At 42.5% G+C, this 25,714-nt stretch overlaps 1 protein-coding gene across 1 annotated transcript; it reads right to left on the bottom strand.

The window, feature by feature from the left end:
- Positions 1-1,409: 1,409 nt before the first annotated feature.
- On the bottom strand, positions 1,410-25,451 carry Scsalpha1 (Succinyl-coenzyme A synthetase alpha subunit 1). The gene is made up of 8 exons (XM_075676859.1): positions 25,295-25,451; positions 24,062-24,162; positions 20,528-20,644; positions 15,621-15,833; positions 14,351-14,570; positions 11,340-11,413; positions 6,849-7,037; positions 1,410-1,566 (listed from the first exon to the last, which is right to left on the bottom strand). The coding sequence occupies exons 1-8, from the start codon at positions 25,329-25,331 to the stop codon at positions 1,540-1,542; spliced, it is 978 nt and encodes a 325-aa protein (XP_075532974.1). The 5' UTR covers positions 25,332-25,451; the 3' UTR covers positions 1,410-1,539.
- Positions 25,452-25,714: the final 263 nt, after the last annotated feature.

The raw sequence follows: 25,714 nt of genomic DNA, 5'->3' as shown, positions 1-25,714 counted from the left end.
TCTTATAAATTACAGTCATAATGTGTGCAGAAATTATTTAATAGTACATGTCACAGATTCGAACCTATGCACTACAAAACTTGGGCAGACTGCCTTAAAAAAAAAAAAAAGGTTTTTCCACTATACAAGGAGGGCACTATGTTTACAGAGGGCAGTACTTTACACCTAACGGATGCCCCCCCCTTCCCCCCCCCCAAAGAACAAGCAACATGAAGTGTATGTATCAAAACAAGCACAGTGTCATTCACTTCATCAGCCCACAAGTGTCATTCACTTCATTCTATGTTAGGTACATGTAACATAGTGGCCTCCGTACTGACTGTAACTGAAAAGCAGTGCCCACTAAGTATAGCAGAAAAACACATTTTTTTTTTTAAAGGAAGCTAGTCTGCCCAACAGAATGAGTGGAGCAACACGTTTATATGACTGCGCAGTTTGCACAACTTGCACATACACTCACGACCAAACAAAGTGCCAAATATATAAAGCACAAAGATACACAGTCAGTCAGTCAAGAACTTTATTAAAGTCCTGAGGAGTTTCAATCCGTTGGAGATCCCACGCGGGGAACTCCTCCGGCAGAAACCGTAGGCGACACCCAAGTCGGGACGGGAACGTGGTGACGCTCCGCCAGTTCTTGGGCCCTCTGGACGGCCTTGAGTTGTAGTTTGAGGTCCGGGCTTTTGAGGGCTTCTTCCCATTCGGGCTCACTGGAGAGAGGGCCCTTTGGTAACGCGGTACATTGCCATAGCATGTGCGAGAGTGAGCAATAAAGTTCGGGGCAGTCTGGGCAATTTGCCGGGATTTGACATGACACTGCCTCCACAAGTTATAGTTGTAATATAGAAAGACTATTTTGCAGAAGGCCATCACATGTCCACAAGGCCATCATAAGGGTACCGGTGCAGTCTCTGACTTTGGGACCCTTGTCTGTATACCATATTTTGTAACAAATTGTTATGAACGAATAATAAACTGAAACTGAAACTGAAAAACCACTTCACCATGAAACATGACTGCGCTATTTGTGTGTGGCTTCTGCACTAATTAATTTGTGGGGTTTAACGTGCCAAAACCACTTTCTGATTATGAGGCACGCCGTAGTAGAGGATTCCGGAAATTTCGACCACCTGGGGTTCTTTAACGTGCGCCTAAATCTAAGTACACAGGTGTTTTCGCATCTCGCCCCAATCGAAATGCGGCCGCTGCGGCCGGGATTCGATCCCGCGACCTCGTGCTCAGCAGCCCAACACCATAGCCACTGAGCAACCACGGCGGGTGTGGCTTCTGCACCTTTGCCTGCTAAGTACGAAATGCAGTATGGGCACAGAACAGGTTCTCAGGTGGAATTTAGGAGGCAGCACATAACAAAAAGGTTGACGTTGTTAAGTATAAGATCCAGTGAAAAATGCATTTTCTTGTTGTATCCATGGAACAAGCCTTTTATTATTTCACATGGCAGAAACAATGGCATAGCCCACCTGTACAATAAAATGTTAACACCAGTTCTACCTACATCTATGTGTTTTTCGTTGGAGACTATGCCAGACCACGCTTCTGCATCTCCTGTAAAAAAAAACAGAAAAAGAAAGAAAGATGTCAATTGGTTATCATAACATGAACTAACCAATATTGTGCATGTGGCAAGCGCTTTAATTGTAGTAACATGATGTGAAAGAAAGAAAAAGAAAGGATGAAAGAAAGGAAGAAAACATGGTTCTTCACACTGTTGGGCCTGAAGACTCGTGGTAAAGGTGTGATGGCACTATGTGGACAATGTGGCAATATCTGACACATTCTGGTGGCCTTGTCTACTTTAACAAGTACATTTATTATTGGTCCATGCTGCCCTCCTCTGTACACAAGCAGATGCAGCTACGTAAGTCTCATTTGAGATGAAAGTGACTGTTTACTAAAAAAATATGCTGGTGAAAGCAAAGCTAATGTGCTTTGACATCTTGTTTATAAAACTGTGTATTTCTCTGTGTGTACATTCCACATAAAAACAATTAATGAGAGCCCATATTTGAAATACTAATTTGGGTATATATTTATGAGGTAGAAATGTGTATGCCATTGGGTAAGCTTATTCAACAGTGCACACCATTCCTTGATGGGCCAGTCCAGCAGGCAATGCAATGTGCTGATGCAGGATGAAGTGAAGGCTTTTTGTTACAGGTCATTATGATGGAGTGATTGATGCCAACTAGCGAGTGCTAGTAAAAAGTTAAGACTAACTTATTTGCAATTGCAGAAGTGTACTCTAGTGATATTGCTCAACTTAATATTTGTTTTTACAGTGTTGCTTTATATTTATAGTATGCTTTATAGTGTGACAGAGCAAAGCTTTGACATTTGAGTGGGGTGACCAGAATTATGCACTACCAGAGTTTGACAGTATGGATGTATTATATGTGGTCGAATGCACAGCTAAACAAAGTTTTTGGTACACAGAAGTCACCAAACATTTTTTCCTTGTGGTCAGGCTCAATAGCTTAAAATTGTTCAGTGCAGTGCTCAAGCAAAGAACAACAGGCTGCACTTTTCAGTTCCATAATTCATGTATTGGCTAAAGGTGAACTGACATGTTTTGTAAACTTATGCAATCAGGAGCACTATGTGGAACACAGCAAAAATAAAACTTTGTCCTCTGGTGCAATAAAACATGACTGCTTTAGTTGGAATTCAAGATGGAATGTCAGCACACTGCTTTTTAAACATTTGAGTTTGTTTCCTGACATAATGATGGTGCAACAGCACAACAGACACAGAAAGAGCAACAAGAACATCTGTTAAGCAGGTAAAGTTAACTGTTACGAATGAAGAATTATCATCTGCATATTTTTTTTGCATCAGTTTACAAGCGCAAACTTTTTGTTGTTTTTGTGCTTTCTGTGTAAGTGTGCTTGTGCTATGTGCTGGCTGCCACTTTCCAAGGCAATTAATTATGCATCATGGCGAAGCCATCTACGGTTTTGATAGGGCTTGTTCAGATACACAGCCAAGTACTGCTTACACGCAGGAAAAGAAAGATAGTGGCCTCGTTGGTCAGTGCTATAAAATCAGCAAAACAAACAAAAAAATTGTGCACCACAACCTGCAATAGTGCACAGAGCTCATTCAATACAACTCCCAATGAAATCAGTGGCATGCAGCCAGCTTCACATACTTACAATGTCCAACGTTTTCATTTTCCAAGAATCTCTAAAGAAAGAGGTAAGGTGCCTTCTCAAGTGAGGGTGCATGGGCTAATGGACTCCTCAATTTGAAATCTAGACTAACTTCCTTTAACTCTTGAACAGGCCCTTCTCGAAACCGGAATACCTTGAATCACGAATAATTGATACAATCTTAAAGATAACCCCAAACCATGATCCTTCCAGTTGCACATAGGAGTGCATGACAAAGTTAGAAAGTTACAGTACTGCAGCAATGTTTACAAGATTTGCATTAATTTTGTCTTCTTTCTTTAAAGGAAGAACAGCTGAAACCTCCCATGGTACGGGGGACCATCATCACCCCTGCTACTGCTGCACATGGCATGTGAATGCGAAGTTTCTAGTATGATGCATCACATAACACCTAACTGCTGCTTAAAAGACATCACACTGAGGTAAATGAAGCACCATAAAAGCATTCTTTAATTACATGTAGAAATTATAGACCGAAGTGCATAGGTGACACTTCAGCACACAGAAATTTGCATTGGTTAAAAGGCTTCCACATCATCATCATCAGCAGTAGTAGCAGCAGCTGCTGCTGCTGATGATGATGATGTGGAAGCCCTTTAACCAATGCAAATTTCTGTGTGCTGAAGTGTCACCTATGCACAACAGCAGCAGCAGCAGCCAATTTCTGTAAATCATGAACTGTCAATCTTAGTGGTATAGGCGCACTACCACTGCTCACGCTTTTAGCAAGGAACCAGAGATGAGTGGTGCCATGAAAACGCATCACCTAGCATGCATTTTACAAATAACCACAAGGCACATGAAAACCTTTACATGTTCTTCCAGTGTTCTCATTTTTTTTTTTTTGTGCCATAATCGTAACTCCCATCTCGAGGCAAAGGGAGGAAAAACAAGACCACAAGCAACCATATACAACTCTTGAATATTTATATGAACAACCCCACATCATTGAGGCCAAGCTGTACGGAGCACAGCTTAAACGCCTGGCTATGCATCAGCTTACATGCCTCCGCGTCAGTCAGACTTCCAGGCTCAGGACTGAGAGCCTCTGAGAACCGAACCCCTTCATACAATATGAAGTTTTTCTCTCTCTTCTCTTGCAAAATCGGTACATGCCTCTCGCACACACCTCACGAGGGAGGATGCCAAAGTGTTGCACAGATCTGTACATGCCAGATATTAGATATGTGCCTGGGAGGTGGGGGAAAGCAGGGGGAAGTTATAGTGTGGTCGCTCCTTTTCCTTTCTTTCTTCTAACAACCTCAAATAATAGTTGCTTTTTCCACAATCAGATGGGCACGCTGATGAAGACATGGTGTGTGGTTGGGCCTTTATCAGTACAAAGAAAAGTTCTGGAATCAATTTTGGATGTTCAGTCATTACCCTTCATCACCACTTTCTCTAAGCACAAGTCATATTTTACTTATGTTTTAACCTCTTTGAAGTGATACTAAGTTTGCAGTAACTACAGTGTTTTCGTTTTTGATTTTGTTTTCTTTTTTGACATACTTGTTCCAAACACTCAAGCCCCTCAATAACATCTCGTACCTGAGTGTATAGTGAATGCATTCTTCTGACAAAATAAGATGTTTAAATCCAACTCTTTACACTACCATTCAATCCTTCCGATTCAAGCTTACCGTATTTACTCAAATCTAACGCACACCTTTTTTACGGTAAAATGGGTCTAAAAATTGCATGCGTGTTAGAATCGAGTACGACCCTAAATCCGCGTTACCATATCGCCATCAGTATCCGAAAAATGGCTGCCTCGTATGCGCTTCTAACCTAGCTGCTGTAGCTTCCTCCATGTGCATACCTTCATGTTGTATGTGTAACCAGGCACTGGTGTAACCTAGTCTACTGCTTGTCTTCCCGGTTTTGCATTTATTCAATCAGCATGGAAGCGCCAACTGCGAAGACACGCTGAGTCCACCATGATGCCGCATTTAAAAGGAAAGTTATCATGTGCCCGGAGACGGACGGAAATCGGGCCGCATTATGGGCGTTCGGAGTTCCCAAAACTTGCATGCGCGACCAGCGCAAAAAGAAGAAGAATATTTTCACCAGCAAAGCAACACGGAAGGGTTTCAGGGGACCGAAGCAGGGCCGCTTCGCCAAAATAGAAGAGCTGCTCACGGAACACGTGCAAGAGCAGCGAGCGGCACAGCGGCCTGTGACGACCGATCTGCTCAAAGTACAGGCGATGCAGTTAGCCCTACAGAAAGGGCTAATGCAGAGTGACTTCAAAGCGAGCAGGTGCTGCCTATCAAATTTTATGAAATGAAAAGACTTTTCTCTTCGAAGGTGGACAGGGATATGCCAAAAATTGCCTGAAGAATATGAAGAGAAATTGGACAGTTTTCAGCCGTACGTTTTGTAGTTGCGCCATAGAAACGGCTACCGCATCAGACAGATTGGAAATGCCGATCAGATGCCGCTCTACTTTGACATGTCTGCCACCACAACCATTGAAAAGAAGGGGGCGAAGCAAGTGCGCATGTCTTTCGGCCACGAAAAAACTAGAGTCGCTGCAATGCTTTGTTGCACTGTGGATGGGCACAAGCTGCCCCCGTATCTTATCTTCAGATGGAAGATGCTCCCGAAAGGAATCGTGTTTCCGACTGGCGTGACTGTACGCAGAAATGAAAATGACCATGGACTTGGTCGCTGACTGGATTGATAATGTTTGGCGGAAGAGACCCGGCGGCAGTTTGGGTCTGCGTGGGATGCTTGTGCTCGACGCGTTCAGGTGCCACCTTGACCAGCGCATTAAGGACAAGCTGGCTGCATGCAACACCGACCTTGTAGTGATACCCGGCGGCATGACATCGCAGCTCCAGCCGCTCGATGTTTGTTTGAACAAGCCTGTGAAAGATAGAATTCGGGCGCTCTACACCAAATAGCTTGTCAGTGGCTACCACAAATTCACGACCACCAATAAAATGAAGTGTGCCTCACTGCAGGACTTTGCTGGATGGGTGAAAGATGCATGGTGCACAATCCCATTTGCCATGGTCAACAAGGCCTTTAAAAAGGGCGGGATTTCGAATGCCATGGACGGCACTGAGGATGAAATGCTTTGATCTGTTGATAGCGATAAGGAGTTGTCTGAGAGCGACGAGTGATATCTATTGCCCCATGCGACTCGTACCGGCGCAGTGAAAATCTTGGTGGCAAGTTGCACGGCTTCCATTTGTGTTTTATTCATCGCAACTTTAGTGTATTGGGAATAAATCTGTTTTTTCGAAATGAGAGAAAGTAGTACTTCTATATGAAAGCACTAGGTGCGCGGTATTGTACTCTTCTTTTTTTTTTTTTGCTCATGGAAAATGGGTGCGCGTTGCAATCAAGTAAATACGGTATATACTTTCCTACTTTTACGGTACAAGGATTCCAAGAAAATATGGCTGCTCTGTTGGACAAATGCAGTGCAGCGAGTTTTCTAAACCAATGCTGTGTTTATAGTGAGAGCTGCTATAATGAAACCACACAGAATAGAAGCTATAACAGAGCTGAGTTCATTTTCTATGTAAGCATCTGCTTTTAATGACATACATAAGTTAATTATGGGCCCAACTAGCTTTCACTTCAGTGAGCCTCACACATGCACCTATAGCTGTAAACCTGCTTCATGTATAAGAAGAGCATGCACACCTGCAGCATGGCAGCCCCCATCTGGGCAGGTGATTTGGTGACGGTAACGCCGGCTGCCTTGAGGGCTTCTATTTTTTCCTTTGCACCTCCTTTGCCACCGGCTATGATGGCACCTGCATGCCCCATTCGCCGGCCTGGTGGTGCTGTCAGGCCCGCAATGAAGGACACCACAGGCTTGGCATTTGTGCCCTGCACACAAATGTCGCAGCATATTAACTACATGTTCAAAGCACAGGAAGAAAATAAAGCTACTCATCTACACTACATTACTATGAAAAGTGATAACACAAACACCACACATCTTCACAAAGATAATCAGTAAAACCTTGTTCTTCTGGATTTCACAGGACTGTAAAAAAATGTGACTTATCTGCATGTTGAATTATCAAACGAACTGAGAAAACAAAAAAACAAATGTTTACTGCATCAACATGCTTTTATTCACTGAAGAAATCTATTACCCTCATTTCTATTTTGCATGAAACCCGCGCAGAAACTGCAATTTTTCTATATCTGGTGCAAACGATGCGGGCCGCAACCTCTGAGGAGGATTGTGCGACTTCTTTCACAATGTCGTACTATGAGAATGTGTGCAACACATACGTTCTCATCTGGACAAAGGTGTTTTTCATTACTGTGTACATTAATTATTTTATCACTCGTGTGATCAAGCCACAATTTTCAACACAAGTGGGCTGCATTCCAAGTGCCTTTAATTGCAATAGGTCAATGGCTTTTACGAGGTTTGTCACCATTGCATGCCTTGCACTAAATAAAAATGCAACGGCCTGCCGTATCCTCAACTGAAGAATTCATCGTTGAAACAGTCGTGGAAATACAGGGCCAATGAAGTGTCATGCATGGTGCACAACACAAAAAGTAAAGGAAGAAAAAATAATACCCCCAAAGCATTCCAGCAAGCTTCCTATTTTCGTATTATACCAGTGGTATGTACATTGTAGCTGCATTTCGGTTGCAAGTTAGCATTGCCATTTCTTTGCACATTGTGGCGCTCCACACCTACTGCATTCTAAGGTTTTTCCAAATCATCATCAGCCAAATACTTCCAAATTAACAGACACCTTATACCAGTAAACAATCCATACATTTGCTGGTACCAGGTGGCAGGTCATCCGATTTTCTAATTAAAGGGTGTTGAAGTAACAAGATTTTACTGTATGTTCTAAATGAGCCGCTACCTGTGAAAATTCCAAAAAAAGAAAAGAACAAGGCAGAGAAGAGCCTGCACATGTTACAATGGATCTAATATATACAACATAATTTCACATATAACAGACCATTTCTTCACTTAGTAGTAGTTTGATATGCATATCTTATTCATGTAACAATTTTTTCTTTTAATGAACACGCTGTTTAGGGGCATAAATAAATGATCAATTTTTCAGAGGCTAGTTTATACAGTCGACTCTCGTTACAGCGGACCCTGATAATCTGACAAAAAACGTCCATTTTATTCGTGAAGTCCGTAATATCTGAAACGCCTCACTTCCGGAATTTTTGTCGTGGTGTCTAACAACTTTATTGTAAAGAGTCAGTAACGAATGTCCAAAGTAAGAAACAAACAAAAAAAGTCGCAGTTTCACCCGAAAGGCGAAGCATCGATTGCGATATCAAATGAAGCAAAATAAGCGTGGTAGCAGCAGTGAGCGAATTCACTTTCATGCTGTCTCTCGCTTCAATGATAACTAAATGTTGAAAACACAGCTCATACAAAGCTACTGGCACTGGGCGCACTTTGTCCACATCGCTGATTGCTTTCAAGACACGGCGCCCGCACGGGCGAGCACTTTGCCTTGTCCATATTGCAGATCGCTTTAAAGATACGATGGCCGCTCTGTACGCAGCAGGTGCCAGAGTAGAACCCCCCCTCCTCTCTCGCCTCCACCCCCTTTGTGCCTTGTGCATTAAAGAAGATGGCGCATTTTCCGCCCTGCTTTCCTCCCTCATGCACGTGATACTGAGCTGCGATCATTGACTGACCCTCGCAAGTCTGTTGTCGGCCCGTGTGGACATGGCAAAAATACATGTTATAAGGCCGATTTTGAAAATAAATTGCCACTAATTTCGTCCGCTCTAGCCGATAGTCTGTCGTAGCGTGGTCCACTAAAAGTGAACTTCGTTGCATTAATAAAATAGGTAGAACAAACTAAGGCTGAAATATGGTCCACTGTATCTGAAAGTCTGTTGTACGCAGGTCTGTTGTAACGAGCGTAGACTGTACAATGTCTATTTTTTAAAGTGGCAAATTTGGTTTCATGGCTACAAAGGTATGTTCGACAGCTTTCTTTTACGGCAGTCCAGATATCGCAATGATCGGTTATAATGATTGGATTTTTCGTTCTTCTTGATACTGTTATAAGTGGACTGCACTGTTTACAGGGTCTATCCCAAAACTTCCAGGAATTTTTTTTATAAATCATTTATTCAATATCAGTTTACAATCTTTTCAGAACTTTTCAAAGTATTCTCCCTCTGCTTCGATGCACCGTTGCCACCGCATCACCCAATCGCTGAAGGCGCCCTGTAAGCCGTCAATGGGAACCTCCTTCAGTGAGGTCGTCACAGCTGGTTTTACTGCCTCCAGCGTCCCATGCCAAGCTCCTTTCAGGGTTCTTTTGATCCTTGGGAACAAAAAGAAGTCCAGTGGTGCCAGATCGGGGCTGTACGGTGGCTGGGGCAGTGTTGCCACATCCATTTTGGCCATCAACTCAGAGACAATGAGCACGGTGTGGCTTGATGTGTTGTCATGGTGCAAGATCCAACTGTTACGAATTTCTTTTAGGACGAGTTGAACCCTCTTGTGCAACCGTTTGAGCCCTTCACAGTAAAACTCCTTGTTGACTGTTTGTCCCTGTGGCATGAGTTCACTTTTTCTGCCACTTTTTCACGAATTCACACCATTTCTGTCAAAAAACAGAATGAGCAATGCCTTGATTCGTGATTTGCTCATCCTTGCTTTTTTTGGGCAAGGAGACTGCGTGGTGTGCCACTCGCTGCTCTGACGCTTTGATTCGGGATCGTACTCGAAAATCCACATCTCGTCCCCTGTGATGACTCCGTCCAAAAATTCAGGGATCCGTTCCATAGCATTCATGCAATTCCTGACATGCTCTTCCTTCATCTCGCTCGTCAGGACTTTTGGCACCATTTTCGTGCAGACTTTCCTCATTTCAAGATCCTCCGTTAAAATGCGATGAACAATTGTTTTGGGTATGCCACACTTCTCTGCGAACATTCGAACACTTAATCGCAGGTCCTTGTTGTAAATTTGACGCACTTTTTGCACCGAGACATTGGTTTGTGATGTCAACAGGCGTCCCGAGCGGTCGTCGTTGTTGACGGACTCCCGACCTTTCCGGAACCTCTCTTGTCACATTTGGCTTTGTTTCGTCCCGTCGTCACCGTAGGCTTTCCGAAGCATTTCAAACGTCTCCGCCCCGTTTTTACCCAGTTTCACACAAAACTTGATGGCATAACGCTGCTCCAAAAACTGGTCCATTTTTTTTTCTTGACGAGGGTGCAGTAGATACCTGTACGCAGAGCATGACCTGCCTCAACAACTAGCCGCAGGAAATTGAGACCAGTCTCGTTTCGAAGCTTAGATCCCCCACTAACTTCTCCGCCCGAAGCCCCACCCCACCAGGCGGCATTGCCGGCTACAAAAATCATTCTGGGAAGTTTTAGGACAGACCCTGTATGCAAAGTTCTGCCATTTCACAACATACTACAGCCCTAATTTAGGACAGAGCAAACTTCAGTATAACGGACCTTTCTTGTTGGATTACTATTAAAGTGCCTTGTAATGAGCATTGACTGTATTGCGAAAAAAGAAGAAAGCAAATTGAAGTTATCAGTGCAAGACAATGAAAAAAATTGCACATATCCAATGCACCATTTTGGAATCTATGGAAATGAAGCATTCATGAAGTGCTTAATTAAATGCTATAAATTTGGTCATTTCATTCCTGCGTGTTTCGCGTAAAGGAAACTGGCGTGCTCATGTGCTATCGCACAACCGTGCTAGACAATTGTGACAACTCTAATATTGGTGTGTATTTCTTCATTTCTTCTCATTTATTTTAAATGTACCAGCTGCTTCTTGGCCAATCCCCCACTGTAAGCATTTGTGACAGTATGGAAATCTTCATCATGAATACATAGCAATCATCTCAAAGAACTAGTTGGTGTTGAAATGATGGAAGTGTGCATACATATGATTGTGGCAAAATGGTTAGAGTATTGGGCTGTGCTGGGGGGCCGAGGTTCGATCCCAGAATTGAGCACGTAATTAAATTTTCTTTAAGTGTGAGCTATTCGGCGAGACAGCAGCAGCACCCAGCCAGCCAGAATCAGGACAGTCAGGGAGGATTCGCAAACAAAACTGTTGGAGGTGTAGATATTCTACACCTCCAACATTTTACAATCGAATGTCATTGGATATATTTGGTAAAATGATAAATAACTACTCACCGAATTGTGCTTTTCAAGATATTCAGCAGCACTTTCCTCGGCATTCCCACCAATTTCTCCTATGAGTATAATACCTATAATTCAAAAGACAAGAGGAGACAAAATTACTTTAATGATTATTGCACACAGCCCTGTACAGACATGACTATATTTCACATAAAACACTTTTCAAATGACCAGCATAATAACACAATGGCATTAAAAAAAAAAAAGATCTTGCATCTGCAAATCTTTAATAAGACGTGAGCGCCAGCCTTTGTGCTGTACAGTACATCTGACAGCATGAAAGAGTGACACAAGCAATGTTAAGTATACGCACACAGAGAGTACATTTAACTGATTGTATCACCTCCTATGCTCCTTCCCGCCACTGTAATTTCACAGCTTCCTTTCCAAGTTTTTTAAAGCAACTATTGCCTCGTGAGGTGTACACGATGGCAAGACAAATGTTGAAGAAAAACAGGAAGTCAATGAAGGTGTGAACAACTCACACAAAAGCACTGGAGAGAAAGCGAACATAAAATAAGTTGAACTGAAAGTCGCAAAGCAGCATGAGCTTTTTTACCCTATGAGGGTCACACCATGCATGCACAACGACGGAAACAAGTCCCAAGTGATCACGGCTGTACATGTGCAGCGGTAACTGAATGCACTTTTCTCTACGAAGGTGCTGCAACCTTCCGTGACTTCTAGAAAAAATTCTTAGTGTGCTGCCGCTCCTCAGCTTTTTCCAAAACTAATATTTTACTTTGCTCTATGGTGGCTGCCACTGCAGTTATTCCTGTTTCACCTATTTTACTGCTGCATGCTTACACCTGCGCTTGTGCACTTTAATTTCAACATTCTTGTGCGCATTGTTCTTAGTTACGGCCGTTGGGATAACTGATTTCTATCTTGTTTCTCATAACTATAAGTGTTAACATGAAATGCCCACCTGGGTGGATCTCCCGTAACGTGTTAACAATTACTTTGCTTAAAAGCAGGAGCTCACAAACAGGCGGCACTGCCGCGTCTGCTTTCAATATGCAAGAACTGATGGAATCTTGTCTATCAATCTAACAACTGATTACTGCAAGTTTCACACTTGCTTCACTTTTCTGACCAGTGTGCACAACTGAGTTTGCTTGCAGGCTCTTATACGACATGCCTCACTTTCACTATAACCATGGGGCCATATTTGTTAATGATCCACTTCATTTTCCAGTCTTCTGGCCTTTGGTCATTGGTTTGGAGGAGGCTCAGAGACAGCTGCGCCACCGTCTACGCTGGGATCGGTGCACACCCTTGGCATGACATGTGATAAAAGAGAATATGCAATAGAACATCTTAAAATACAGGCCCTAGTTCTGTCACACCTATTTAAAACATAAATTTGCATGAATTTTATTACATTTGTAAAGAAATTGGTTATGCTAGTTTATCCATGTACAGGGCCGTCCACTGTCAGTTACAACACAGCGCAGCGTGGCCACGCTCCGCAAAGTGCCAGCGCACATGGTGTGGCCACACATTGAAGATAAGCAGCGCAGGCACACAGGAGCTTGGAGGTGGGGCTTTGTTCCGTCTGCTAAAGCGCGGGAGTGCTCCATGCTTTAGCAGATGACAAGATCTATAGACTGCACACATTAAACAAGACTTTATTGCTGTATTGTAACTTAAAAAAAATTGTTTGCTTGTTTTTTTTTGGCGTTCACGTGGTTGCACTGGCAACCACGTGAATGGTTGCCAGTGCAACCTTCAGCCTGATACACGTGCTGATTTTTTACCCTCCCAAGATGAACAATCACATCCCTACAAATTACATCCCATACAGTGTGGTCTATCAGATTATTGAGGAAATGTCCTTTCACCATGTGCTCAACTGCATGCGAAGGTTCGCATTATGAAATGGAGCCCTGTAGATGCTTTCTGGCATTGGTGTACAGCCGCCTTTTTTCCAGCTGCGGCAATATAGCAAGCTTTCCCATAGCGTTACGGCGAAGTTTTGTTACCAGAAAAGCATTGAAGGACTCTGGTTCTACCCATTCTCTGCCTCCTCTGCCCCTCCTCTCTGCCATTGTATCTAGCTTCCCTCTGGACTTGCACATTAGCGAAAGTTAAGCGCTGCAATTTCTGCAGTGCTTTTGCAGGGGATCATGGATAAATACAGCTGTCAAGAGGCTAAAGTGGCGATGCCCAGGGAGCTCCAGAGGGCATTGTGCACATTCAACGTGGTGCAAGGGTTCAAACGAGTTTCTTGTGTCTCCTTTCCTCTCTGCCCCGCTGCTTCTCTATATATATACACGCTCTGAACCACCCCGACATGGCATGCAAGACAGCAACAGCAGCAGTGGGAAAGTCTAAGGAAGAGGCAAAGAAAGCTTCACTTTAAAAGCATATGCCACAGCTTTTGGAGGCCCATAGTGGGGCTGCCGCCATGAACTTATGCTACTAAAATAGGTACAAGCACGTTCCCAGACAGGTGGTCAGCCATTTTGGCACTGCAATGATTGGAAATGGGGTGCCCCTTTGGTGCACAGATACTACGTGAAAAGTTACCAGCTTTACACTGGAGGGCCCACTCATGCAATCATCCATTCTTTACCTATGCAGTACCGGAATGGAATGTTATATAAAGGTAATGCTTACAGACGTGCACATTGTATGCATTAGAAATGACTACTTATTGCATGATGTAGAGTTTTCTCTCTTCAAGATGTTGTCTGTTAAAGCAAATCAAGTTGATTAATTGGGTCATTCAAAACATTTCATTATTGACTAACACTACTTAATATTGCTATTGCTCTATTTGTGTTCAAGCCAACTCAAAATGCCACTGTAGCATGTTTAAAAGAAGTACTAATGAGCGTTATGCTGCTATTGGAGTTTCACCTACATTTGCCACAATCATCTTGGCACAGAAACTTCCAAGATAAAATGCGTTCACCAAGCATGGTTCATGAAGCACTGAAGGTTGTCGCACGCAACTAATGATTAAACACACCGTTTGAAGACAGTTAGTCACCACTCACCCTTTGTGTCTGGGTCTTTTAAGAAGATTTCGATGCAGTCAATGAAGTTGGTCCCATTAAAGGGGTCTCCACCAATGCCAACACACAGTGACTGGCCAAGGCCCACTTGTGTTGTCTGATGCACCGCCTCATAAGTCAAAGTGCCTGATCTCGACACAATGCCAATCTTGCCCTTCTGGTGAATGTGGCCAGGCATGATGCCAATCTTGCACTCCTCAGGCTGAAACACCACCAACGTCATGTGCTAACCAGATCCAAACAACTGAAGTTTTTCTTATGAGCAGTGGAAGCAGTCTTATCACAAACGTCACTTATTAAAAAGAAGACTGACATTTTAGAATATATTGTTTGCAATTAAAAACTCAATAATGCATATGGGGCACATATAATGTGCTGCAGTCTTAAAACAGTTGTACGCTTTTGGGTGTATATTTGTCCCACAACAATAATCGTCACCTGTCTTGCTTGCATTTCCTTCCTTAAAAACGCTGCACTCGCTACTTTCCTGTCGAGAATGCTACGTCATGCTGATAACGTGCATTCCGTTAGCGACTTGGAAGTACCAAGCTCTCAGCGTTAAAGAAAGGAAATGTGGGCAAGACAGATGACAATTATTGTTGTGGGACAAGATACGCCACAAAGGGTGCAAACTTTTTTAAGAGTGTGCTTCTGCACAGAGCTCAACAACACATGTGACTTTTAGATTTAGTCAATTGTTTGTTGTTTGTTTGCTTATTTAAAGACTCCAAATGCAGCCTGATTGTTAAGTTGTTGTTCCTATCCCTGTTTACCATAGCCAATGAACAAGCCATGAAGGAAATTAAATTCTGGGGTTTCACGTGCCAAAACCATGATCTCATCATGAGGCATGACCTGAATGTGCCACAGTGTGGCTTGCCGTAAGCTATGTGCTCTGCAGGTGGCTTAGAAACTGCCATGAGACCAAGTAAAGACAACTGTTTACAGCCAGCCAGCCATTGGTAGCAAAAGTGTCCATTGGTTGGGCTTCACATTATTTAAGAACAAGCATAAGACACTATAGTTCCTTTGTGTGATGTACGCTTTTTCACCAGAGTTCTTGGGCACAAAGGGCATTATTCAAGGCAAAAATATTGCCTGATTAAGCTTGTAATGAGGCAGAAAGAACACCATAAGTCTCCTGTGAAGGCGCTAGAAGCATTAGAAATAGTAATGGCCTAAAGCATAGAATTCTACTCCACCAAAGTTACTTCAACTTCAACAAGAGTAAAAATTTTGCGTGTAATCTTACCTTTATGATGCCGGGGCAGTTTGGCCCAACAAGACGTGTCTTGCTCTGTTGAACAAGCTGGTTCTTGACACGCACCATGTCTTGCTGCGGGATTCCTTCAGTGATGCAAACCACCAATGGGATTTCAGCTTCCATGGCCTCTAAGATGGCCTTGGCAGCGCCGGGGGCAGGTACGTAGATGACACTTGCATCGGCCCCTGTTTCTGCCCGAGCCTGTGAGTGAATTATGCAATACCAATCAAAAATACAGCTCAAAAGATTTCACAGTAATCCAGTAAACAGAATCAGGCTACAGTAAACAAACATAATGTTTCTGGTACAATCTAAACTTGGCATTTAATATAGATTGTTATATTGTAATTATGGCAAATTACAGCTGCCCTTTTATGCACCTTACGAGTTGTATGATTTGACCTTTAAGGAGCGACAGCGGTTTGCCGAAAGATTATAAAAAAAAATGATTTTTGCATCAACATCTATTATTCTCTTTATCTAACAAGTTTGTTACCTTGCATGTTGATATTTCAGCCATGATGGCAATTTTAGAACATATAGGGCAGGTGATTTTTTGCCTGTGTCGATGCTAAAATGGCACATATTTGTTGACACAGTGTTCGCATTCCGTAGCCTCGTATGCTGCAGTCTTGACCCATGCTTCTGGATCCTACTAAAGCTTTGTGTGTGTGTTATTTCTGAACAATCTTGATTAGATGTGACATTTGTTTTCTTCATTTTCCCAAAATATTTTACGAATTTCAAAACAAAGAAGCTCCAACCAAAAGTTATTCGACTTTTAAATACCCAACGTTTCAAAACCCGACCGGCTCCTTCTTCAAGGGTGAGATGGCGTGAGGCGTAGTAGTTGCTCATATGCATTTTTTAATGCTCTGACAGGCACATGGACACTTTTCGTGGTCCTTCATCTGCTGAGTGGTTACCTTTGATCCTACTAAGTTTGCATATTCAGCAACTTTGTTACTGTGATATCTCAGTACCTATTGTGGGTGGACGAATAATTCTTTTTGCAGCACGAAACTAGATGTTTAGAGCACACAATGTTGGAAGCAGATGTTAAACATCTTTGTCTTATTAAAGTTTCTAAAGTTTGTCTTTTGTTTACCACAGGAGAACTATATTCAACACACTGGACTTCAGTGTGCTATAACATAAGAAATCCTGACCTAATCATAAAAGTGCTGCTAAAATTGTGTGCCATATGCTTTCTAGCATTTATCCACATGCCATTTGTATATTCTTGTGCAGTAGTTATTAGTCAATTGTTCCCAAAACAAAATGCATTAATAAATTGTATCATGAAGTAATGAACCTATACAAAAAGTATTTGCATATTTAGAATCAGAACAAGAAACTAAACAAACCTGCCAAGTTTTATCAAATTTGGTCAAAAAATAAAAAATATATCTTTCAAATCCCTGTCGCCCCTTAAACTGATGTTTTTTCTCAAAGGAAGAAATATTCACTAATGTTGAAAGCCGGGTTAGTTGGTTACTGGCATTATGAAACATGGTTGCAGCACTAGGGAAGACACAAACATGAGCTGCACAGCACAGTTGCTGGATGACATTCACTGGCTTTACTAACAGACCAATGCTTATACCCACCGTGGTTGCTCAGTGGCTATGGTGTTGGGCTGCTGAGCATGAGGTCGTGGGATCGAATCCCGGCCACGACGGCCGCATTTCGATGGAGGCGAAATGCGAAAACACCCGTGTACTTAGATTTAGGTGCACGTTAAAGAACACCAGGTGGTCGAAATTTCCGGAGTCTCCCACTACGATGCGCCTCATAATCAGAAAGTGGTTTTAGCACGAAAAACCCCATCACTTTTTTTTAGACTAATGCTTACACGCATGAAAGACACACTCACACGAAACTTTGACAATGGACGTTACATCTTCTAAATCGTCCATCATGCATTCTCTTGGCCAAGTAATCAATTTCTTTACTCAAGATCCCAATAGATGTGTTAATGCAGTTAGGCTTCTTGTGCACAGAAGTTTGATGGTACATGTGTACTGGGTGTGTTTAAGGCTGAAAAGTTAATTTATCTGCAAAGAATTTTGCATACAAGTCAAGAGCTGCATTAACACACCTTTTTTTGGCAAGTAAAGAAATTGTTTACTTAGCCAAGAGGATGTGTGGTGCGCACGTGTGATAGACCATTTGGAAGATACCTATTACATGTACACTTAAATTTTGATGGACCAATGTGTGTCTTTCATGCATGTAAGCATTGGCGTAGTAAAGCCAGTTATGTCCCGTGCCTGTCCTGTGCAACTCTTGTTTAGGTCTCTGTCTTCCTTAGTGCAGTAACCATGTTTCATGACAATACTCACATTTGTACCCCAGTAGGCAGCTGCCAAGACTGACACTATATAATCAAGCAGATGTGCCTACGATGTCTGTCCCAAAAGTTCATGAGTGAATCAGCAAAAAGTGGAAGACGGTGTAGCGGCACCACTCTCTCCACTTGAAAGGACCATAGTGGCGAAACTGCAGACTCCTGACAAAAGTTGCAACCAATAATAATAATAATATTTGGGGTTTTACGTGCCAAAACCACTTTCTGATTATGAGGCACGCCGTAGTGGAGGACTCCGGAAATTTTGACCACCTGGGGTTCTTTAACGTGCACCTAAATCTAAGCACACGGGTGTTTTCGCATTTCGCCCCCATCGAAATGCGGCCGCCGTGGCCGGGATTCGATCCCGCGACCTCGTGCTCAGCAGCCTAACACCATAGCCACTGAGCAACCACGGCGGGTTGTTGCAACCAAGAGAATGTTGCATTTATTAGTAAACTCTGGATAGTGTGTAAGTTTTTAGGATGCAATTCCTATCACTGTGCTAGAACACCCTCCCTATTTGCCAGATTTGGCCCCCCCGCAACTTTTTTTTTGTTCCCCAAATGCAAAGTGCTGCTCCAGGGTTGGCATTTCAAGGATATGACGACAATTCAAAAGGAAATGACATTGCTGCTGAGGCGCTCAACAGAGAAGGGCTTCCAAGCGTGCTTCCAGCAATGGAAGAAGAGTTGGAACCATTGCATTGTGTCTAATGGCAAGTACTCTGAATGTGACCACATTGATGTATCTGAAAGACTGTGAAATCAATTTTTCTTTAATGTACTGCTTGCATTTTTGGCACAGACCTCTTACACCTAAAAGCATATAGTGCAAAGTGAAGTCGGCTTTGAGCTACCCATAATGCCACTAAATACAGTATGATTTTGGACTGCCATTTGACATAAAAGCTTCTAAGAATCTCAACATGCACACCAAATTAGTGTACACATGAATGCAATCAACGTATCCCACGCAGTAGAAAAGACGACTGGAAAATAGCAGCACTGCTTTCGAATTTTCAGGCCTGTGAAGATATTTCAGAATTCGAGTACAAGTTCAGTATTTAATACTTTATTTGAGAATTATTCTGCGTTTTCACTGCTATTTCAGTCTCCATGGAACAAAACTTAGCATAATTTGTTACTGTCTACTATCCAATGCAGGCAAGAGTATCTGCTTTAAAGTCACCCAGAAAATACTCATCTATTATCGCAACTTTGTTAAAAGTGGGGGAGTATATTTTGCTGCAAGAAGCATCCCTGCTGTAAACAGTAAGTGCCAAGAGAGAAAGCATGCAGCAACAGGCTCTGCTTTGTGTGATAGCATGTATTTAAGAAGCAATGCATTGATATTCGGCTACCTAGATTGTTTATATGTATCCGAGGTTTGGTTTCCTTGGCTCATCATGTTTCTACCACATGAGGCATGGTAATGGGAAATGTCATAAGCTTCTGTTCCTGTGTGATAACAAACATTTTTAATATTGCAGTATATAACCAATCAAACTGCTCATGTGTGCCTATTTAGGCACTGCTGCAGTGTTACATTATTGCTAGTATCAAGATAAAAAGACATTAGTGACCCTTCACCCATTTCTCAGTCATGTGTCCAGATGTATACACTTCATGGAAACTTCATGGAACTTCATGGAACTTCAAAACTTCAAGGAAGTTTACTTGCAAACGCCTGATTTGCTATAAAGGGCCCCTCACCAGGCTGCATTGCAAATTTTAATTATACACCAGAAGTTCTAAAATGCCATCTAGGAATCATGTTACCAAAATAATTTTTCATGTCAGTTTATTATTTATTGGAAGAGATGAAAGAAATTGAATGCCCTGTTACCATACCACCAGGAGGTGAGCATGACTGCCAACATACACACTCAACATTCCTTCCCTGCCTTCTCCCATACTGCAGCTGAGGCGCCACACCGAGTTCACGTGACGAGTACCAGCTTCTTTTCTTTTCCTCTTACTTTTCTTAGCCGAACAGCGCATTTCCGGTGGTGGCGTTGCGTGTTCCACATTGGACGTAACGTGTCATGACGAGCGGCATTGCTAGGAATGCAATTTAGGCCATGGTGTTTGTGTGTGCTCCATTGTGTTTGTGTGTGTTACCTGAACTCTCTTGGTTGCAGTGCTTCCTTGAGAGGGAGGGCGTGCACCGTCGTTTGGTTTGAAATTTCAGCTCTTTTCATGGCATGCAGCGCTGTAATACTTTGGAGACACAATCAATAGCATGCTTGTATGCGCTGCGCTTTTACTGCCTTTTGTCCCTACACTCTGTCCTTCTTTGGCTTAAAGAAATAGACAAAGGTACAGTATTCAACTCAGTATGGAAAGCTTGCATCTTTTGATTGTTCACGTTTGGCCTAATAATATAACTATTCCCATACCCTTTCCTAATTAAATATTGGTTCCTATGCTTGTTGGTCATCATCACTTACACTAATGCTCGATGCAATACAGAACACAATACAACTATGGCACGTGCTGCTTCTTGCTTGCGAATCTGTGCTACACATATTCCTACCACTTACCTCTTTGACACTGTTGAAGACTGGGAGGCCCAAATGAGTCTGGCCACCTTTACCAGGGGACACTCCAGCAACGAGCCGAGTGCCATACTCTAGTGCCTGTTTACTGTGGAATGTACCCTGTGAAATTAACAATACACAAGAAAGGCAGCAGGAAGTCAGTATGCTAAGTCCATTCTCTTTTTACAGCAGCATTATACAAGTCTTTATAAAAGACAGAAAAAGCAAGCTACTGTTACATAGCTGTTCAGAACCTAAATTAAATGCCTGCGCAACAAAACAGGATGACTTATAAGCAGAACAAGCTGCACTTGAAGTCAAAAATATTTTTGCTCAATCTGTACCACACTCACACTACGGCAGTGACAAACTCATTGCCAACAATATAAATTTTGCAGTCTTTTCGTTGATTTCTGCTCCTCACCTGTAGGGAAATAAAACTTTATAAAGATGGCAGGTTGAATTTGCTGTTTGTTTATGAATATCACAATTAAAAAATGGCCTATCCTTATCTAATCACCGCCAAAATATGAATCACTCTTGCAGATGCTTCAGGAATTGAATCATGGCACTGCGATCTGTCTTTAGATTTTTACTTGTCTGTCCAGAGACCCAAACATCAGCTCTTGGTAAAAATGGTGTGCTTGCCACTTCTCAAGTGGAACCTATGGATCTGACTACACTCATGAACAAATTTTCTTGACTACAAAGTGAAGGCTACAAACTGAAGTGCATGTGTGGAACCACTGCTGGAGACAGTCCCATAATTTCGTTCGCATTTTATGATGGAGAAAATAAACGAGATGAACGAAACGACACCAGCAGGTGTGTGTTTTTGCCTGCTCTGCTCTGTCCAGGTGCGCATATGATGTGACATCGTAGCCAACGGGAATTTAGATGCCATTTTGCTGCAACACAGGCCAACTTTTTCACTCAACGGGCCATTTAATGCTTTTGCATCAAAACGAAAACCAGTGCCACATACACCAGAGACCAATAATGTCCATAAAGTGAGTCATCTCTAACAATAAAGCTTAATGGGAAAACAGAACATATACTGAGAAAAAATGGTGGTTTCAGTGCATGGCACTGACGCACTGGAAAGAAATTTGACATAATCTGAGCAACTTGAAGACCATTATGCTTGTCACCGCTATATTAACAAAACTGCAATGCAGTTAGAAGCACCGAGCGGATAATGAGGACTATGATGGCAAGCTTCATGTTAATGGAATTCTCAGCAACATAGCTTTGACTCAAAGTGAGACCAACAGAAAAGCAGTGAGAGCTACAGCTTGTTGACAAAGCTAGCATGTAAGAGAAAAAGCTGCTGTGTCTTCACTGGCTTCTGCACATGAGATGCCAGTAGAACAGATTAAGAATCTAGAAGGTCCGGCTTTTATCTTTGTATGTACACGTGAAAGAACACATGAGTATCTAAGCTACCATGCAACTGCCACGATGGAAGAGACACTGGCCAGAGCCATTGTGGTGAAGGCGACACGCCGCCTGCATTTCGCCATCAGTAGGCGAGGGGCTTTTGGTCTATTTCTTTCAGAGGAGCCCTTGTTCACAATGATTCTGTCTATATTGATGAGAAAAACTACACCAGCTTCTAAAGGCCTTACAACATGTTTCTGCCCTGTCCATTGTCCAGACAACAAGCTTCCATATTAACAAGGAGCAAATTTATTGGAAAAGTTTGGTGCCCACAAAAATTATCTATATTTTGAGGCATTGATATTAAGAGGAAGCTTTAGCTCGGGCTCAACTTCAATGCAACCTATTCAAATACATGTAAAATGCTGAAACGCTTTCATGAGATAACTCTGCCAATTTTAGTGAAATTTGTTGCATTTGAGAGAAACAGTTAAATTCTAGCGACTGTTCGAAGCGAAATTTTGATTTAGATCCTGAATTTTTTAAAAGGAATTCTCAACAGTTTGTACGTTTGAAAAAATAGAAGCAACAAGTTTACAAACTTGCAGCTCTGTACCAAGAACAGATATCTTAGTTCTGCAAACTGCATCCGTGAGAGCATCCAAAGCAGACAAATTTGATACATGAATTTATATCTTACGTGAATTTGCCACAATGTTTATAAGAGCTTTGCAAATGTCCTACTCACGTATTAGTGGTATATGTGAGGGCCATGTATAAATCCATTAATTTTGTCCTCGTTAGACATACTATTAGATACAGTTTACAGAATTGTGATATCGTTTTTCATTGCTGTAAGCTTGATAGTATATTTATTGAACAATTGCGATATTCATCAATCTTAAAAAATTTATGACCTAAATAGAAAGATTTGCTGCCAACTGTCACTAGATTTTAACTTTTTCTTTTAAATGCAACAAACCTCATCAAATTTGATGCAGTGGTTGCAGAGAAAAATGATTTCTCCTTTCCCATGTATTTAGATGGGAGCCTTGAGCTATAGCTTCATCTTAGTGAGTCCCATTAACAAGGCAAAACTGTATTTCAGAGGTAACAGCAAGCAATACACTCATGCAACATAGCTCATGCTGCCTATCCTTGTAAAACTGGTGTTGTTGATGTGCAATGCAGCACAGGATGAAGAAACAGTGTAGCAAAAGAGAAAGAGGAAGGAAAAGGAAAAGACAAAGTAGGGCACAATGAACAAACAGAAGCATGCAGTTGCCATTGGGATGGCCCAGCTAGAAAGATTCATGGTAGTGTTTGAAGATAAATTAGTGGCAATCAACCAGCAGAAGTGGCTCTTTACTGTTACAAATTCCCGTCATTGCAAAGTGGGATAGAGATTTCATTATTTCGTTTTGTTTGTCCCTGGATATTCCATGACCTTGGGGAGGCATAGTCATGGACACTACATGTGGCAGTGCAATCCATACAATTCAGTTTAGGAGACAAGTTTTTCTTTCAGTCCCCCGATGACAATAGTCAAGAGGAGAGGAAAATGCGTTAGAATACGTCTCAACAGCAACAACCTGCGAGCATAAAGTTAACCTTAACATTCATAAGCACTCGCCATAATCAACCACAGGAATGCACGTAAGAGATTTGTGTGTGGAGATTGATATGATCTGTTACCTGCTCAGCTCCACACATGAAGCACACAAACACGCCACTGCTTTGCAATTACAAGCAACATCTAAATGGCAGTTATGTCCCCAAGTCTGGAAGTCTGAGCGAGTACAGATTTCAAAATCAACATACAATGTGCTCTGACTGTTCCACATCAGCCACGCATTAATGCAAGCAATACCTGTAAAAATTGCTGCTGGAAGGCTGATAAACTTCAGCAGCTGTGAAAATTTGTGTTTGTGCACTAAAGGAATTACTTCACCACAGGAGTTATTGGGTTTACATGTTGCACATTGCAGGAATGCAAAGCACAGTGGTATATTAAATACAATTCACTCATGCATGTATGCACCCACACACAAGCACAATCGAAGTGTCATACAGTTAGAATGCAGATGGGTGTTTTAAGCATCTCACAATTTTCTTCACCATGCAGGGATAGATGTGTGCCCATTAGGACAAGCTTACCTGTTTGCCAGTAAACCCTTGACATATAACCTTAGTATCTTTGTTGATTTTTAAGGCATTCCGTGTATTTGTATAGCAAGTTCGAACACCTAAGGGGAAGGCTGCAACAGAGAGAAAGCCTATTAGTACCAGCATTTGCAGCAGGCCCGAACTACGAGCTTGGCAAGTAACCTGTGAAGGAGCTTACGGATGACAATAATCCAATCACAGTTTTTTTTTTGCTTTTTTTCGCGGGCAAATGCGGATGCACACACACACGCAAGAAGGCAAACTAAGTGCTTGGAAGGCAGTACTGGGAGTCGACAGTACATTTAAATGTTCTTTTTATGACAAGGCAATGTTCGTCAGAAGCGAAGTCTCACGTAACCTGGCGACAAAGATAACACCGCCCGTGCCTTTATGGCAGCATCTGTCCTGCCTCTTGACCTCCTAGCAGTAATGAGGTCACAATGCCGACTTTTCAACAAAGTTAACACAGAAAACATGCGTAAATACACTGTGACATTCATCGACTGCTCAGGTGATTGCAACTGACTTCCTGAAATCGGACGCACGGCAATTGGCGTACGTTTTAATCAGAGGATGTTAATTCGGCATCTAGTGACAATTACAAGTACTTTTTATTAGTCCCATCGACGTTTCACATATGTAAGAGCGAAGCCGTGTAACAGTCTCGATTTATCTTGCGGTAATAAACGCGCTCTGTTTCGCTTTGCAACTGCGGCAAGACCTACTTCACGGATGCAGAGAGGTCAAATGCGTCGTTGCTTGCGCTAATGTGATCGATACGAAAACGTGAACGACTAAAGCATGGTGCCTCAACTAGTAACACCACGGTAACGTGGCGGCTAAACACATCTGAGGGTGAAACACTGGTAACAGTCACATATATTACAGTACGGTAGTACTATCACAAACTGTCTTTGCCCTGAGCGTCCGGTCATCGGGCTTCCACGTGTTAACGTTGCGTACTTTTCTCCTCAAACACAAGTCTTTTCGCATTGCCAGTATGTCTCACGGGTATGTTTTTTGTCCCCCAAAGGCAATTAAGAACTACATAATTATCCAAATCAGTGAGCACAGCTCACCACACCACAAATGTGTGCGTAATCACCCGTGTCTCGCTAAGAACAAGAACTCAAACTCGGGCAGCTACACAATGCAGTGTGAATAAAATCCGAGTTTCTCCGCGGAGCAAGGCGACGGGATGAGGAACCACGCATAATAACTTACTTGCAGACGCCCTAGAGACAAACCTGCAGCATGCCATGACTACCTTCGTCCCGGAGAGATCTGCCCATAGTGGCCAGATCGGCCAGATCGCAAAGGCTGGAGGGTGGCCAAAGGAGAAAGTCCGGATGAACGGGACAAAAGCGCTCCAAAGTACACATGCGAACGTGCGCGCTCGAGGCGGGACCGTGAAAATAGACATATTCCCGCCAAAATTCAAATATGTGAACGATGAAATGCGCGAAATTAATTTGGGTGGTCCGGTAGATGAAAACGTCAAGTTGGGCAAGTTATTCGTATATACACGTATATATAGGTGTAACGTTAAGGGATAAGAAAAGAGCAGATTGGGTGAGGGAACAAACGCGAGTTAATGACATCTTAGTTGAAATCAAGAAAAAGAAATGGGGGCATGGGCAGGAC

This window comes from Dermacentor variabilis, unplaced genomic scaffold (assembly GCF_050947875.1).
Source record: "Dermacentor variabilis isolate Ectoservices unplaced genomic scaffold, ASM5094787v1 scaffold_12, whole genome shotgun sequence".
NCBI classification, from domain to species: Eukaryota; Metazoa; Arthropoda; class Arachnida; order Ixodida; family Ixodidae; genus Dermacentor; species Dermacentor variabilis.
The sequence above is the reverse complement of the archived record's forward strand: the minus strand, read 5'-3'. Positions and strand labels throughout refer to the sequence as shown.